This window comes from Hydra vulgaris, chromosome 12 (assembly GCF_038396675.1).
Source record: "Hydra vulgaris chromosome 12, alternate assembly HydraT2T_AEP".
NCBI classification, from domain to species: Eukaryota; Metazoa; Cnidaria; class Hydrozoa; order Anthoathecata; family Hydridae; genus Hydra; species Hydra vulgaris.
The window spans coordinates 65,642,075-65,661,846 of record NC_088931.1 but is presented as its reverse complement, the minus strand read 5'-3'; the positions used below and the strand labels follow the sequence as shown (position 1 = coordinate 65,661,846).

At 27.6% G+C, this 19,772-nt stretch overlaps 1 protein-coding gene across 1 annotated transcript; it reads left to right on the top strand.

Moving 5' to 3' along the window:
- The first annotated feature begins 12,099 nt into the window (after positions 1–12,099).
- Positions 12,100–19,247, top strand: LOC100214253 (DGAT1/2-independent enzyme synthesizing storage lipids). Its single transcript, XM_065814160.1, has 9 exons — positions 12,100–13,103; positions 13,895–14,198; positions 14,306–14,473; positions 14,607–14,677; positions 14,828–14,950; positions 15,196–15,259; positions 17,928–18,003; positions 18,917–18,980; positions 19,058–19,247. The coding sequence occupies exons 2-9, from the start codon at positions 13,925–13,927 to the stop codon at positions 19,163–19,165; spliced, it is 948 nt and encodes a 315-aa protein (XP_065670232.1). The 5' UTR covers positions 12,100–13,103; positions 13,895–13,924; the 3' UTR covers positions 19,166–19,247.
- The last annotated feature ends 525 nt before the right edge of the window (positions 19,248–19,772 follow it).

Genomic DNA, 19,772 nt, shown 5'->3' with positions numbered 1-19,772 from the left:
GGGATAAAAAATGAATTTTAAAATCAATTAGGAAATTAAAAATATATATTTTGTCATGTTTCGTATTTCTATTTATTATTGAAAGAGAATCCACGTTGGTTTTTGTATTATATTTATTTCCATATTTGAATATTAAATTATAAACAACTAGTTATATATAAACTGTGTGTAGTCTTCTCGACTTGTTATTCCAACTGTTATTATGTTAAGCGCTATGGCTTTTAAGTGAGAATTCCTCGTGCAGAATTAGTCTCTCAAGGGAATACTTTTGCAATAAGTTTTAGTGCAATTCTCCAAAGGGATTTGCTTATTCCGCTATCGCTAATCGTTATTCTGAGCTAGCGTTTGAAATGATTGTCCAGAGGGAATTCTTTTCGTAACAATCACTACATATTTCTTTATTTTTCTATGAGGCATCTAAATTCTAAATAATTAACTAAATATATTTACAATTATATTTACTTACCAACTATATTTAAATATCACTTATATTTATTTATAAAATGTATTAAAAATTTGAAAACAACGATAAAATCAAACAACTGCTTTTATTTCTTGTGAGCACTGCTTTTATAAGCACAGCACTACTTTTATTTCAAATTAACGGTAACGCACATTGACAGAACGATACAACCAACTGATAATCCTAGTCCAAATTCTTGTTTTCCGAATCAAATCCTAGTTTTCTGAATTAGTTTTCCGAACCCTAGTTTGCCGAAGCAAATCTTAGTTTTCCGAATGAATGAATTTCAAGTTTTAAATGCTTTTCAGCAAAGACGCAGGTATTTGTTGTAGCAGTAACAAGATTAAATAAATGACGATTCGTAATTTTAATTGCGGAGTGACCTTTGTTTTAAAACCTAGAGGAATTGCACATGTTTTCAATGTTTTCTAACAAAAGTTCATCGATTTATGACACAGGAAAATTTTTTTTTTTCAAAAAGTCATAACCCTAATATATGTGTTTGTGTGTGTGTGTGTGTGTGTGTGTGTGTGTGTGTGTGTGTGTGTGTGTGTGTGTGTGTGTGTGTGTGTGTGTGTGTGTGTGTGTGTGTGTGTGAGTAATACAATAATGCAACAAATTAATAAAAAACAATTATTACAAAAAAGTTAAAAATGTTTTTAAAAAGTACATAACTGTACAAAAATAATTTATTTTACAAAAAATATATAACAATTAAAAAGTAACGTATTATTAATTTAACTCACTAGAATAAGTATTCTCTGTAAACAGGTTTGAGAAATATTCTCATTTTGAGTGCATAGTGTAAACAAACTAAACTATTAATTTTAAAATCAGGCCCGACGACACGGGTTTCGAAGTGGAGGGGCACAATCGTCAATATCTAAAAATAGTCCCCTATATCTAGAATTTTTTTTAAAAAAAAGATCCTTTAGAAAAAAAGTGAAGGGGGAGGGGCCTCCCCGGCGTCGCCGGCCCTGAGAATAAATTCTGTTCATTTATACTAGGTTTCTCTTCGAAATGCTACACTCAAAAAGTCATTTTTTATACTTTTACCAAATAGTTTGGTCACAGAAACCACAGCGACATGGTTTAAATTAGCACACCATAAAGTAATAAATTCAGCAAAATTAATTACTCAAGTGAAGCTGTTTATAAAATCTGTTGATAATTTTTATCCAACTATATTGAGCCACTTTGTAAACAAATATTTAATATATATAACTGTTTTATAAATTTTATCAACAATATTGAACCATTTTGTAAACAAATAGCTGATAGTGTCAGTTGATATCAGCAGCTATTTGTTTACAAAATAGCTTAGTAATCCCAAAATTGAAAAATATTTAAAAACAAAGTATTACAGATTAGAGCAAATCACACAAGACTAAAATATATTACAGTTGGTTTGTGTTATTGCCATTTAATATTATTGTTTTGCTTCCATAGCCGCTTTTTTTCGTTTGAAAGCCGAATAACCTCTGCGCGCGCATCATACATGGTTGTACAAGTTGCAAATTAAACAGAGCCAGTAAAAATCGACCAAAAATTGTCATTTATCAATTAAATTAATGCTACAATACTTATAAAAAAAAAGTACACACATTAAAATTTATAAGATGTTACTTAAAAATTAGTGAAAACCTAAAGTTTTCACTAACTGTTTAAGTAATATCAAGATAATTACTTAAACAAATACTATATTTTAAACAAATATTGATGGGGTGGGGCACATGCATGCACGCATGTATGTATACATAAAATTTTAATATACGTTTAAATAAACAACAAATGTAAAATGGAATTTAACGTTTGTTGATGCAAGGAGGTGTAATAGAGGTATAGTTCTATTATACTTCCTTGGCTGATATAAAATGGAATTTTTCTTTTTTTTTATGTAAAATTGAATTTTAAGTTTAATATTTATTTAAACGTTCAGTGGATAATGAAGTATAGGGCGTGGGGGACGGGCTGCCCCTGCCTCCTCTAAAATATAAGTTTCTCATTACAAAATTTTGCGTTTGTTTTAAATGGAAATAGAAGACTAGGCAACAACAAACCATTGTTTACATACTTTATTACTTTGCCCACATTTATGGTAGAAAACAAAACGACTTTGTTTTATTTTCTGCCATAAATACGGACAAGGTTGAAGTTTAGTTTGGTGTATCAAAACTACTGTGACTGTACAGTGACGTATGTTTTTTAAAAAAAAAATGACTTTGCAAACGGTAAACGAATTTTTTTTTTCAAAGGATAAAAAAAATAAATAAACTGATTTTAAGATTTTGCGGCAACTTAGATTTATTTTAATGTGTTAGAAATGTCTATACTCTACAAAATCGACTAGATTCTTCCTCCTATATCTGCTTATGATGAGAGAAGATTCAGTAGACTAAAGATTATCAAAAGCTATCTGTGATCAACAATGACAAAAGCATGTTTAAGTAACCAAACCATTGCAATGGTTCGGTTATCTAAAAATATATTTACACTATATCTATTACTGAAAGCAAAAAAAAAAAATTAATATTATTGCAATGCATTGCAATAATATTAGTTTTTTTTTTTTTTTAACGGTAATTGTTAACCAAAGTAAACTTAGCAAACTCAAATTTTAGATTGGTTAGTGTCTAAGACGTTCTTAATTATTATGACACAAAGGCAGATAAAAACATCGATAAAATACATTTATCACACGTGCGATTCTCGAAAAAAAATGTTTCTGGGGTTCACTTTTTTGAGTAACCTCTACCTCCCTAAAAGTACCTACGCTTTTAACCTACCCATCCAACATTTGATGATATTTTTTTAATTTAGTGTTTTCTTACTTTTATAATTGACTCTTGTGCCCCCCCCCCCCCCATCTGATATACGCCATTTGCAGACCCCCTATTCCCTTACCGTACGTACATTATGGACGATCCCTAAGGGAACATCCATAAATTATGCAAAACTAAATTTTACAAATAAACAAAATTAAAAATATCAAATGTTTTTCCTCGCAGAGCCTTAGGTTAATTATATAATCAAAATAGCGCATTACATGTAATGAAAATTGCCGCGTAAAAGAGCTCAAGATCTTCTACACCTGTTTTTAAAATAAATTAGGCGTTGCGTAATTTATAAACGATCCCTAAAGGAAATAGACATATATTAGTTTAAAAAGTCCATAACTATTTCCATCGAGGTCCATTTAAGGTAATTTTGTCTCTAGTTGGGTGAATTACTTAACTGTTACTCTAAGTTCATTTGTAACCGATGACCGTGATATCATGTATCTCATGAACATGTCAGTCTTAGAACTCAAGTATCTCGTCCATACTATTTCTGACGCACAAAGTACGGCTTATGTGAGCCCTATGCTCTATTTGATCTCTGTTGGGCACAGGAAGTATAGGAACCATTAAAAAAGTTTCTTTTTTTCAATACTTCAATTATGTAATTAAAATGATTTTGTGTGTTTTATATAAAATCCACACACCTGCTTATTGGTTTCAGTAACCATTTTGTCACTGCCTGGATAATTCGATAAAAAACGAATCTCAATTGTTTAGCTACAACAAAGGTGATTATATTTCAATATCAAACTTTAATGCATCGATCGATTGGGATATTTTCTTTCTACTTCTTCTTTTCAGTACTTCAATGATGCAATTAAAAAAGTATTGTGTTTTATTTAAAACCCACACACCTATATAGATGATGCAATTAGAATGATTTTGTGTGTTTTATATAAAATCCACACACCTGCTTATTGGTTTCGGTAACCATTTTGTCGCTGCCGGTATAATTCGATAAAATACGTAAAAGTTTTTAGCATAAAAACTCTGAAGAATTTGATTTATTAACTACTTTCTTTTATTAATTTTGATAACTACTTCCTTTTACATATTTTAAGATCCATAAATCTTTAACCACAAATAGGTAACCAAACTTACACCTTTTGCAAATATAAAGCTTTCAGGTTTTTGGGCCTGTTCGGGCCTGGTTTAAGGAAAATCTTTGTAAACGGCTTGTTTATATTGTTTTAAAACTTCTTATTTTAGATATGTGTCATGTGTTATCGCATCATCACGTCGTATCCACACTGTAAGTTTAAATCTTTTTTTGAATTAAAAGTTTTATATTGTTACTTGCATTTGTTTTGACGGGCATATTTTTTTGTTTTGTTTTGGTTCATCATTATTTTGCCATAATTTATGGTTTCACCATAAGCCATAAATGATAAGTTTAGATATATAGATGGATAGGCATAATCTTTTTTTTCGTCAATATAACTTTTTTTTTTTACAAAATTGTAAATGTTAAAAAATTGACTGGAACAAGCAGATACGATGGTCTCATCATCTTGCCCCGTTATTTTCAGTTATATTTTACAATCCATATCAATAAAATATAAAATAAACACAAATTATAAGATATTTGTAGCATATATATATATATATATATATATATATATATATATATATATATATATATATATATATATATATATATATATATATATATATATACAGTATAGGACAAAACGAGTGCAACCAAATAATGCTAATTTAGTTTCTTTATATAAAAGTGCTGCATTTTTTCAATTTAGAGAAACAACTATGTAACTGTTTAGAGGCAAAGTTCTTCAAGTTTTATTCATCACAAAGCTCTTTATTTGTACACGAAAATTAATAAATTAATCTAAAGTATTAAAAAAAGTTGATTTCTTTCTGGACAAAACAAGTGCAACTCGACAAACAGGAGTCTTTTCTTTTGGTTTTTTAGTGAAATCAGCGGTTTCTTTGCAGGGCGTCGAGAAAACAATCCGGTTTCAACAGCACCTCGTCTGATTGTTCGGTCCGATACAGGCAGCTCTAATTGCTTTTGTATCTCGACTGATGATATCCAGGGATCCTTCTTGACGGATCTGACGATCATAAAATCCTCTCTAGAAGTGGTTGAATGCGGTCTTCCACCTTTGTTATCTGCTGCCAACTTCCCCGTAGAACGATATTTGGAACATAGTCTTGATACGGTCCATTTTTTCACGCGATATTTATCACAAATACTTTTTTGTGACATTCCACTTACGTAATCGCCAATAATTTTCTTTCTTAGTTCCAATCCAAGACTGTCGGGAGCCATTTTTGCACTTGAAGTCATAAAAATAATAAAAATAAATAATCACGCTTCTCAAGGCTTACCGTGTTACATTTACCTTGTGATGATACAATAATGCTCTGTGGAACAACAACGTCTTGGTTGGATGTGGACTGTATTGATGTGATGAAACACTTGTTGTATTTCACTTCTTGTATTGATGTTCTTCGATAAAACACTTTGATAAAACTCACTTCGATAAACTGTCTTGATAATACTGACTGATTGACTTCCATATACTGACTGAATTACATGTCGATTTACATGTCTCTTATATAGTAAAATGAACCTGTGTGAACCTGTTCTGGAAGATTCTTGATGCTTCTTTTCGATGCTTCTGGAAGCTTCTGGATGCTTCTGAATGTTTCTGGATATTTCTGGATGCTACTGGATGCTTCCAGATGCTTCTTCTGGAAACTTCTGCAAGCTTCTGCATGCTTCTGGAAACTTCTGGAAACTTCTGGATACTTCCTTTAATTATTAAAAAACTTCTGTGACGTTGACACGGACCAGACTTAAGAAAATGAAACAAACCAAAAAAGTTGCACTTGTTTTGTCCGCTGCAAAATAGCCCTTGTTAACGAAATTCTGCCTGTGTGCTGTCACCAGTCAGCTGATTGCTCATGTCATGGCATGCTATGACTCCAGACTCCTGAACTGTTTGCTGTGGTAGTATAGTTCGTTTCGTTTTTAAAACATGTAAAATTAGGAACACTTTTTAGCATTGTTCGATGTTGGTTGCAAATGTTTTGTCCAATACTGTATATATATATACGTCCGACGTCTCATGGACGTATTCCAGACCACGCATGCCCACTGGAAAGTAAATGTATTTTTATAAATATAATTACAAGTAAATGCATTTTTATAAATATAACCATTAACATTTTCAGCTACTGTGTACATGAAAAAATTTCAAGACGTGTAAAAGTTTTAAAAATTAGAGATTGTTTCAGTAATGTTGAGGTCAAGTAACTGTTGTTTAACAACGCGTTTAATATGTGGAATTGAGTTTATTTATTTATTTCTTCCTTTGAAATAAGCCTTACAATGTTTTAAAACATAACTGTATAAAGTTTTGTAAATTCCGACAGGAGCTGGCAGAAAACATGGTCTTATCATCAAGCCACGTTGTTACAAATTTAGATATAATCTTGTATATAACATAGAAGCATAAACTTTTTTTTTTAATTTTATTTTATCTTTTCTTTATTTATTTTTTTTCAATTATTTTGTTTTTATTAGTTTATCGTTTTAATATCATTCAAAGAGAAATTAAGCAAGATTTTTTAGTATAACAAAATAGTTCTTATATTTATGAATATATTATTCAATTGATATTCTATATTAATACACATTGATGCTTAACATTATAAAAATAACAATATTTATAATTATATTAACTTCTTTATTTCAATGTATTGACGACCCCCAACCTGATGCAAACAACAGTTCTGAAAATGAAAATGATGCAACAAATGGCGCCAAATTTCTTTTCTTTGTTTTACTACTTGAAGTATCAAAGTTTACCTGAGGTCTGCCAGATACTACAGTTAGATAAGATCAGAGTTATCTTTATCAAGGGTAGCAGTTAGTAGAATATTCTTACTATCAATTACAAATTGAACCAACATCGGTTCATTTTGTAGCCATTGTTTGCTATTCTCTTCAGAGAGAATTTTAAAGTTTTTGCATATATACCACCTTTGTCAAATATGCTTTATGATATTATACAATTTATTACTTGCAGTTAAGTTCATGCCATTTACAGCTGCATCTAAAATATTAGAAATAGGTAACTTCAAGTTTTCTTGTATTATATATGAATAAATATTAGTATTTTTTATCTTTTAACTACATAAAAATATGATTTACATTTACAAAATCTCATAAATAGGTATTTTAAGATGTATTAATATTAAAACAAGTTTGTAACACTAATCTCACTAAAACCCAATTATTACATAACCATTTAGAAAAATACATATAATGATATCGCCATATAAAATCATTATTTAACTTATAAAATATATACATCATTTAACTTATAAAAATCATTATTAGAGACTATGCGGACATCCGCGGATTATAAATTAAATTTGTATTGATTTTATACATTTTAAACAATGTATTTTATGTCTCAAATTATTGGACCACCTTGGATCGCAAAAGTATTTGACTATATAAGTAAAATTTCAACTGAAAAAAGTACCTCTAATACGCCGTCATTGGAAATCATTTTATTAGACATAACTTACGTGCAAAATAGTGTAATTAGTCATTTGAAAGATAATTCTTATTTTTATTAAGTTATGCAATAAAAAAAGAGATTCTAAAATTAACAACTATTTTATGTGTATAGTAACAAATATCAACCGACTTCAATCTGTTAAAATTTTAATTCATTAATTTAGCGGATTATCCATTAGTGCAATAATGACGAATTGATCTGTTACTCAATCCGTTGTATTCAACGGATTTTATTTCAGAGTGTAGAGAAAAAAGAAACTCCCTTTTGCTTCAAATAGTTTATTTTGCTTCAAATAGTTCAAGATGTCAAACTTGTTATAAGTCAAACTATTAAACTCTACAAAAATAACAACTTATTAGTCAACCACTGTTCCACTGATGCTGAAAAAGCATCAACAAAGTATTATAGATATATCAACAAAGTATTGTAGATACATCAACAAAGTATTGTAGATATATCAACAAAGTATTATGGGCACATCGATAAAGTATAATAGGTACATCAGCAAAGTATTGTAGGTATATTAACAAACGTAACGGTTTAAATAAATTAAGTCGTCTGGGGTTATAAAAAAAACAAAATGCTATTTATTTGAGTGAAACCTTCAAATTCAATCTTTGCTAAAAATAGAAAATATAATTTTACGCTTGCTAAAAAAATTTTAAATTTATATATTTTTCTTTTACGCACAGCTACCTCATATACGCAAATAGAGCTTGGGCAAGTACGCATTTGTGTTATTAGCCGCAACTACAAGTACGTGCGCCAAGGCTGCGTGGTTATATAATTAAAAAAATATATTATTTTCATTAGGGTTATGACAAAAAAAAAAATTTGGCCAGTTGTAGGAATCAATGAACATTATAATTCTGATTAAGAAAATTACGATTATTTCGTTCAATTCAAAATAAAGTTCACGCAATGTCACTTGACGACATGGTGTGTGCCATATATTACTCAAAAATATTTCTCTCCAAAAGTATATCAAATTGGATTTCAAAAGAAGCAAAATTTCATAGAAGTTTAATAAAAATAAAACCTATAAATAACATTCAGTTTTTTAAAATTTATTGTAAAAAAAGCTAACATTAGCATAAACAAAAATTTAAAAAAAAAAACACTTTTAAAGACGTTTTGGTTAACAACACCTTTTTTTTGTTTGTTTTTTTGTTTTGATCGCTCATCGTTTATTGGTGGCGCTAAATATATCCAGAGCTCCTTTTGAACCCTGGATCTCTTATTTGTAAAGCAAGCTTTCCAACCACTGAGTCACGGCCACACTTTCTGTATCTGCAAGCTAAGCTTGTAAGCTAAATATTTTTGGTAAAATAAAACACCCACTATGCTATTGGATCTTTGATGCACAAAACTTCATTGTGTGCGACCACAGGAGATAAATATAGGACTATGACTAAAATTTTTTTGCAAAATTTTGCAAAAAAATTTTACACTAAACCCTATTTTTCATGCAAAAATACAAACTAGGTCAAGCACCATACAATTTTATAAATAACTATTTTTTAAATAAAAATAAATATTACTAAAGGAAAACAAGAAACTTAATTACACCATTCAAAAACACAAAACTCTCCCAGTTCACTGTTTTGTGTCGTAGCCTTTATTTATACAACAAACTCGTATTTAATATTAAGTTAAAAAATCGGATCCTGAATTTAAAAATATTTTGAATTTTTTATGTCGAATAAATAAGATCTATATATATATATATATATATATATATATATATATATATATATATATATATATATATATATATATATATATATATACAGCGGTGGCCAAAAATTAAAGACCACTCATTTTTTAGTTGGTTTCTTAATCTTTGAATTAAAACTAAGAAGATTCTAAATGACATATTAAATTTTTTTTTTAATATCTTGTTAAATAAAACATACGGATTAAAGTGTTATAATTTTTTTAGTCTAATTCTATTTAAATAGCGTTTAACTTATTATAAAACTGATGAGTACTTATCAATCTTCTTTAAATAAATTGGACAAAATTTAACGACCAAGAACTTTCAAGACTTTAATTTGCACTTATTAAAAATAATAATCCTTTTTTTTTTTTAACTGTCTTAATTGCGTTGGCTTTAAATAAAATGTCGAAACCTGAGTTTCGATATCAAATAAACATTTATTTTTTGAATTGCAATAAGGGTATAAAAATATTGCAAAAATGCGTGCAAAGATCAAAGAAAAAGACAGATACGCGGCTCTTGTATTAAAAGAAGAAGGCTATAGCATCAGAAAAATAGCAGAAAAGCTCGGAAGGTCTCACATTGGTCTCGGAAGGTCTCACAAGGTCTTGCATTATTAACATAATTCAACGATACAAAGAGACCCGGTCAATTAATGATCGTCATAGGACTGGACGCAATAAAATTTCAAATGACCGCGATGTTCGCTTGTTAGTGAGATTAATGAAAGAAAACAGACAAGCATCATCTTTAGACTTGTCTACGAAATGGACACTGTCAAATGGTCTGAAAGCAAGCCCTAGAACTGTGCGAAGGGTCCTCCACAATTTAAATTATTTATGGCGTGCTGCTGCAAAAAAACCACGCTTAAACAAAAAACAAAAATTTGCCAGGAAAGAGTGGTGCAAACTACATAAAAATTGGTCAACAGATCAGTGGAGCCGTGTGGTCTTTAGTGATGAAATAAACGTTGAGGTAGACAACAGAAAAGGTCGCGTAATGTTGCGTAGACTTCCAAGCGAACGGTTCGATGAATCGTGCATTTTGAAACGAACAAAACGAGGCAGTGGTTCAATAGGCATTTGGGCCTGGCAGTTGCAAGATGGATTTATTTTCCAGCAAGATAATGCGCCGTGTCATAAAGCGCATGTTGTCAGCGATTGGTTCAATTCTAATAAAATTCAAGTGCTTCCATGGCCTGCCAATAGTCCAGACTTGAATCCACTGAGAATTTATGGTCGTGGCTTGATCACAAGCTTGGTAAAGAACAATTTTACAATTTGGAAGATTTGAAATCTTCTATCTCTAATCATTTGAAAAATGTGTCTGATGAAGTAATCAAAACTTTAATGAATTCAATGCCAGAACGAGTACAAGAGTGCTTGAAAACAAATGGAGGAAGGACACGTTTCTAAGTTATTTTTTTATTGCTTTTTGAAATATTTTTGAAACTGGTCTTAAAATTTTGTCCAATTTTTTTTCCCATTTATATTTTTTACTAGTCAGTTTTTTAATTTTTTAACATTATTTTGTAAAAAAATTGTAAATTCTTTTATAATAAATATAAAATACAATAAAAATTCTTTCTAAAAATGTTTTTCATTTTTTGATACCTTTTTCCAAAATAAAATTATACTAAGGTTAAAAATTTTTGGCCACCGCTGTATATATATATATATATATATATATATATATATATATATATATATATATATATATATATATATATATATATATATATATATATATATATATATATATATATATATATATATATATATATATATATATATATATATATATATATATATATATATATATATATATATATATATATATATCAGGCCCTGATATATATATATATATATATATATATATATATATATATATATATATATATATATATATATATATATATAATATATATATATATATATATATATATACATATATATATATCAGGGGCGGATCCAGACCATTTAGTGAGGAGGGGGGGGGGGAGTTTTAGGTATTTTGATTCTTTGGATGCAGACCATTTAGTAGGAATATGAGGAGGGGGCGATATTTAAGTTTATGATTTATGAGCAGGCAAGCCCAAAAATCATTAAACTTTTTAAGTTAATTTTTTTAGAATATTGTTTTTACACAATGCTGGATTAAGGAGGGGGGGGGGGGGTAGGCTTACGGAGGCTATAGCCCCGGATCCCGCAATTATAGGGGCCCCAAAATAGTTTTGAGGACCTTTTTTTTTTTAGTGAGTTTTTACGCTGTGGCACACAAAAAAGGCGTCAAAAAATAAATAGCCCGGGACCCGAAAAGTCTAAATCCACCACTGGTCTTAGACGGTCTTAAACAATATAACTGTTTAATTAATATAACTAAAAAAATACGTTATATATTGATATACAATTTAACAAAATTTCTTATTACTTTTAAACATTTTTCCTTATTGACTTCAATTCTCAAACAACGTGTTTTGTTAAATATATAAACTAAAATAAATAAACTTGTCGAAATAAAAGGGAGACCTACGCTTCTTGGCTCCAGGAGAAAAAAATCTGAAACATTTTTCTATTTTATTATTTCGAATATTGTTAATAACCGGGATATAAATACTTTTCCACTGGATCAAATATATTTTAAAAACAAAGTTTTTTATTAAATTTTTCTTTTAATTTCGTTGGTAAAGGTTTGTATTTACAAATTAGACTTTTAGGATTCTCCTTTATTTGATTAAGTTAAAAATAATAATATTTATTTATTTTTAAATAAAGTAAGTAATTGAAAATTAAAATTTTTTTTAAAAATAAGGCATAATAAAAAGTATTTTTTAAAAGACATTTTAAAGCATAATAAAAACTTTTTTTATTGTGCTTTATTTTTTAAAAGACCATTTTAAAGGCATTTTTACATTTAATTATTTCTTTTAAATGCATTACAATCGAAACTAATAGTTACTCTACCTTTATAATAGGGGTAATGTTGTAAAATAAAACAATCTAATTTCTAAAGTTAAAGTTAAGTTAAGTTTTTTTAACTAATAAGACTTATTTGAAATTTTTATCCAGAACTAATGAATTAGTGAACGTCTTTAACTTAAAGTTAAAGTGCTGTATTTAATATTAAATATAAATATTTTGTATTCGTTTTTTGTTGTAATGGCGTAGAAAAGTAATTTCCTATTTATCCAGTTTGTTTGACAACCTATTTTTAACTTTGCTTTAGGGTTATTATTTTTAAAAATATTTTTTCCTGAACCATTTTTTTAATTTATCCTTAATTTCTTATAATAAAAAAAAGATTACACAACCAAATATATTATGTAATAATAATTTTTATTGAGTTTACACAAAAATTCTATATAAATCTTAAAATTTTAAATTGTGTGTACAAAAATCTGATAAATTAATAATATTTCAACCAAAGCTTTTTAGTAAAAACAAACAGTCGTGGGACCAATATTGGAGGAAACCAATATCCAAGATGTCTCACTGTGTTTCTTTATGGCTTCATCACAGATGGTTAGTAGTTATTACAATTCGATATAATTTTTTGTTTTTTAATTAAAAATGAATACATTATTGTAATTTAATTTTATTACTACAATTTACTACTTTTATTAATACAACAAAAAAAAAATTAACAGTTTTTTCTGTTATAATTATTATAAAAGTTTTTTGCTTTTATAGTTAAAACTTCTAATTTATGTTTTCTTCGTGTCTCTATTAAATTTAGTTTGTATTACTAATTTTTTAATTTTTCAAAACTTATACATGTCTTGACATGTTAGTTCGTGTCAACAGATTACTTTTTTAATAGTATAAATTTATATTTTATCAATAGATATATGTATCATAATGTTTACACACTGATATGTTTGATGTAATGTATGGAGTCTGTGTGTGGTTTAGTATGTTTGCATAACACTTGAGATTTATTTTTATGATAACAAAAACAATTCATTTTATGTTATCTTATTGACAAATTATAGGTTACCGGTTTTTAAGTCATTTTTATCTACTATATGCATTTTAAAAGATGGGTGGCATAAGACAAAACAATTTATGTTTGTTTTAAATAAATTTGATCAATAAAAAAATATTTGGCATAAAATAATATTTTCACTGTTTTTTTTATATTTGATTAACATTTTTTACATAATTATAAAATATGAAGCAAGCTGTAGATTTTAGATTTAAATATATAATTTTATTTTGTGTGTTATATAATATTTATATAAATATTTTTTTGCAATTTAATTTTTATATAGCAGTTTATCTTTGTATATTTTTTTAATTTTTTTTATATATAGGATTTTTGGTTTAGTTGAGAAAAAAACAGAATGATGGAATCACAGCATTTAAATGCAATTTTTGAATTTTTTCTTTGCATAGTTGGTGACTGGTATACATATGTTTTAACTGGAGTCATAACATTGTTTTTTATCCCTGTGGTTGTTTTAATATTATTTTATGCGGTAGCAGTTTTTTTATATGCTCACAAAAGTAGAAGAAGAGGCCATTATAAAGATAGAGAAGTTTGGTCTGAACATTTTTGGAATAGTGCTAGACTGTCTGTTTGCACATTTATAAATCTTCTTGCAAAGTATTGGCATGGTAGGGCTTTCTAATCAAGTTTAAAATAATATAAGTCAAGTTTGTTTAATGTGAGTTATAATCACTAGGGTATTTTTTATTGTTTTCTTGTATTGTTTGTGATTTAGCACATGATGTTGTTGGACTAGAAAATATTCCAGATAAAGGCCCTGCACTTTTGTGTATTTATCATGGAACTCTACCTATAGATGTGTATTATATTCTAGCTAAGCTCCAGCTTAGTAAAAGAAGGCGTTTAAAAGTTGTTGTCGATCATTTTTTATTCAGATTACCAGGTTTTTTATTATTTAAAATTAATTTTTTTACTGGTAATATTTCATTTTACTTTGAAAACATATAAAGTGTAAGTGAAAGCAGTGTTGTAGTCATGACAATGTCAATAGTATTTTTTTTTGTGTGTGTTTATAGGACTAAAAAATTTGTTAGAAGTATTTGGATGTTTTACAGGACCAGCAACAGAGTGTGTGAGGACTTTGCGTGTAGGAAAATATTATTATTTTAAATTAATTTAAAGTCTATTTGATTTTTAAAAATTATTTGTTTTAAAATTATTTGTTATTTTGGTGGTTTTACAATTTATTTATTTTTTAAGATGATTTTAAAATTTATGAATTTTGTTGCTTTCATAGAAGGGGCATTTACTTGCAATTTTACCTGGAGGTGTTAGAGAAGCTATATTTGCAACTGATGAATATGATTTAAAATGGAACAATAGACAAGGTTTTGCAAAAGTTGCTTTAGCATCTCGTGTGGTAAATATACAATTTTAAAAATTCTATCCAAAAATTTAAAATATCTTACAGCAAAATTTAACAAATTTATCATATTTTCAGTCATAAGTGTGATTTAAAAAAAAAAAAAAAAGGTAGAAGATGATTTAGAATATGAACAATCATATTGTATTTTTTAGTTTGTACATGTTAAGTGTTGGAAACTCCTCAAGTTTTATAAAATTTAAATTTGTTTGAGAAAACTTTGAACTATCTTTTATTTTTAGCCAATTATCCCTGTTTTTACAACAAACAGCAGAGAAAGTTTTAAAGTTGTAAAATGTGTTCAAGGTAAGTGACTTGAAATGAAACACTGAAAAAACAAGGCCTTGACATACAATTATATTATGTATCAGTTTCTCTTTTTTTTTTTTTAATTTTTAGTTAGGTAAAACAGTTATAAACGATATAAAATAATTAAAAAATTATACCTATCGTTTCCTTGTTGCCATAAGCTAAAATTTATTTTACAAAAGCAAAACAATTTAAGTAAAAATATTTTTGATGTTTTAAATTTTTTGGTGATAACCACAGAGAATTTGAGAATACCTTATTTTTATATTCTAAAAATTTCATTCTATTTTTTAGAATATAAAAATAATAATTTTTTTTGTTTTTTGTAATAAAATAACAGGTAGAAAATTCGTTAAAAAGAGTAAAATGTTAACAATATTTAATAAACAAAACAAAGAACGCAGACACTCGAAGAAGACCATTAGATCTTGTCACCAAGAACCGTTAAAATTAAACGTGATAAATAAATGAAGCTTAGTATCATTTAATTTAATAATTGATATCATTTTAAAACAAGTTCTTTAAATTCTCTTTTTATTAAATATATGCAGATTAACATTATCTTGAAATATATGCAGATTGAAATTATCTTGAAAATATATGCAGATTAAAATTATCTTGAAAATTTTTGCAGATTAAAATTATCTTGAAAATATATGCAGATTAAAATTATCTTGAAAATAGGCATTATCATTAAAAGAGTCTTTAAGAATAAATTTCTTTCTGTTTATAATTACTACTGATTTTATTGAAACTGATATTGGTCAGATAAAACCAACAAATAATGTTAAAAATAATAATAATCAAAATTCGTAATTTTAATTTCTTCATTTTTGCCTTAAATTGAAGCATGATCTATACTAAAAACCATAATTTTAGTAGAATTTTAAATTGAACTAAACTAGTTCAGTGTTTTGATGTTTTTGTGGTAATTTGTTTAGACTTTTCTTTGTGCTTTTGGTAGTTGCAGAGTTTTCAGTAATTGGTTGGGTTTTCCGATTCCCATAAATATTCCGCATAGTTCTCTTAATTTACATAGTGTCCAAATGGCTCAACCATTTTTACAAAAAGTAGATAACTTTTATAATTCAAAAATTGGTTGTTGGATAACTTATAATTAGTAGGCTGCATTCAACCCCCATGTTACAAAACAGTATTTCACAACTCCATCTCTTAAATTGACTGTACTTTTTAAAAAACTTCTTGAATTAACTTCTCCAGGGTTTGTACTTTAAAAATATTTTTTTTATAGTGTGAGATAAATAGTTATATCCTTCGTGACACACACATATATATATACATATGCACACATGCATAGATATCCATGAACACCTATATATAGACATACACATCAACGGGTATGTACAAAACATATAAGAAAAACTCACACAAACGCATCCTTTTTTTTTTAAACTTAATAAAATTATAATTAAAAAAACAAAATTGAATTAAATTACAGAATTAAATTTTGTGATAAAATAATAAAGAAACCAGAGACTCAAAGGAGAGTTTAAAATTAATTATGTTAATTAATCGCTATAAAAAGAAAACAAAAATAAACATTACGTTACAGTACATGCAAGTAAAAATATGATTCTATGATCGAAGACAAGAGACAAGACACAATACTCTATGATTTGTGCCTTGTCTCTGACTCTATCTTGTTCATTTCACTAAAACTTTTATCTTGCACTGCTACAATTACATCATATTCACTCTATGATTTCACTTTTTACTGCAAACCTTAAAGTAGACTGAGATTTTTTCTGTGATCTTCTCTGTGATGGCCCTTAGGCTGATATTTTTGCCTCATCCCATTCTCTACCTTTATAAGTTTCTCATTTGTTTTCGTATTTAATACTGATCTTGTATTTGGGCCAGTTCTTTTAATAATGCCCTCTAATTTTTGAACACAATTCAAAATTCAAATCGTAAATGTTGTTGGTCCTGCTCTACCTGCCAACCTGAGCCTTTGTCCATTATTTTAAGGTTGCATCTCTTATTTCTTTAAATACTACCATAGTTACTACTCAAGCAAGCTATTATCACTTGTTCGATTAACCAAAATTCAATGTGTGACTCATTATACAGCAGAATTGCATTCTTGTACTGTAACCGTCCTTCATGTTCAAAAAACCTTCGTCTTCGTCTAGTTTTCTCTCTCAAATTTCTGTGCTTTTAAATTCTCTCCCATCTACATTTTTTCAATTTTCAATTTTTTAAGCCTTTTATTCATTACTTGTCTTTTTTGTCTTCTGTTAACTTAGTAGTTGCTTGCATTCTTGTTCCATTCCTTTGCTTATTTCCAAATTCTGGCTCACTTGGTTTCTTATCTCTTCTCCCATAATAAATCCTGATTAATTAAACACCTAATTTTCATCCAGTTCAAACAGTTTTTTTTTTTTTTTTTAACAACAAAAATCCACCCTAATGCTCACTCCATGCCAAATCTAAATTATGTTGCAAACATCAAACTTCTGAAGTTTACTTATCATAATTATCCTGTAGGGTTCCTCCATTTTTGTATTTTTTTCTCATTTTGTTTTAACCTTTACGCACCTTAAGATTGGTGTGCTTATTCTTTTGATGGTGTGTTTGTAATTTGTTTGCTAGTAAATAATTAATAAAAGAAATAGTTCTTTTATTTTCTTTTTAATTATTTTAGGCATATTTCAGAAAATATATGAAACTACCAAAATTCCTTTAGTTTTATACTATGGTGGTTTTCCAGTGAAAATGACGTAAGTAATTAATTAAATGATACAAGTAATTATTTTGTCTCCAGATTATGTAATAAACTGATAACCAATTGCACAAATTAGTTTTAGTTTTGAAAAAAGAAATATTTGGGGGGGGGGGGGTATAGTAAATGACCTTCATAGTTAGATACTGCCCAAACCCTTACTCAACATGTTCTGAAGCCAAGACAGATGGCTTATATATATATATATACACACACACACATACATACACACACACACACACACACACACACACAAACACATACATAGAGAGAGTGTGTGTGTGCAATCCTTTCTAATCCTCTTAAACTCCAATACACAAGCCTTGATAAATGCAGCAAAGCAGAAAAACAAGTTGAGCAAAAGTTGAAACAAGTTGTACTACCAGGGATGTGGAGAAAATCAAACTTAGGCATTTTTGCTAATGAAGCAACCAATCTACCACTATTACATTGTGACATACTATAATGCAAAAATTATTACAATGATACTTAAAAACTTCTTATATTTTTATGTAAAAGTATTTACTCTCGAGTCCCTAATAAAAGGGGGGGGGAGCGTGTTTATTAATTTTTGGAAAATTTTCCAAATGTGCTTTTTTATTTCTCACCAAAGTATAAAACTTATATAAACATATTAAATCCAGTTGAAATTATTATAAAACAGTTAGAAATACGCATTTGACTGCAAGCCACACTAGATTTAAATAGTTTTATGCGTGTTTTGTAAAAAATATTAGTTTGAATTTATAAACTAAAATTTTTTATAAAAAATACTAAAATTGTAACATAAAATAATTCCCCTCCCTTCCCTTTGATTCCCACACCTTCATACACCCCTTGTATTAAGGACTCAAGAGTATATAAAAAGTAAAATTTAATTTTTGTTAAAAAACTTTAATCGTTTTTTTCAGTACATACTTTGGTCCTAAAATTGAATATGATCTTAACATGTCTCCTAAAGAAGTTTCTGACCTAGTAAGTTCTAAAATCATGTATGTAAAATTCGTTTCTTTGATTTAATTTTCTACATGGTTTCACCATTAATTTATTAGTGTGCAGATGCTATTTCTAATATGATCAAAGAGTACCAAAGAACTCCTGGAACAGTAATTGGGGGGCTTAAAGATAGATGGCTTCCACAAAGAACGAAGAACCTATAAAAGCATTTTAGTTTTATGAAACAGAAGTTTTTATGTATGTTTTAATACAGTCATTTTATATATATATATATATATATATATATATATATATATATATATATATATATATATATATATATATATATATATATATATAAATAGAAATTATGTTATTAATAAAAAGAGAAAATGTTTTGAATAAAAAGTATATATTTTTAATTATTTTCTGTATATAGTATTTTTATAGAACAATTTTTTCTTTAATGCTGTCACTGAATTTTAAATACAAGTTAATTGAGTTCGATAAATTTGCATTTTTAAAAATATTTATATTACTTTTATCGTTTTACAATTTTTTTTTGGCGTTTGCTGAAAACTAAAATAAAATTACTTCTATACAATTACTTATATATAATTACTTATATATATTTTTTTTATTATTGTTTTGGAATGAAAAACAAATGTCGCACATTTTATGAATTTTTTTTTATAGTTATTTGGTCTTTTTTTTTCCCCTTTTTGAAAATAATTTTTTTTTAAGCACAAATAAAAACCAATTTTATAAAATAAAATAAGATTTTTTATATTTTCTAGTTTTTCAGTAAATAGTTTTAAAAATAAGGCAGTG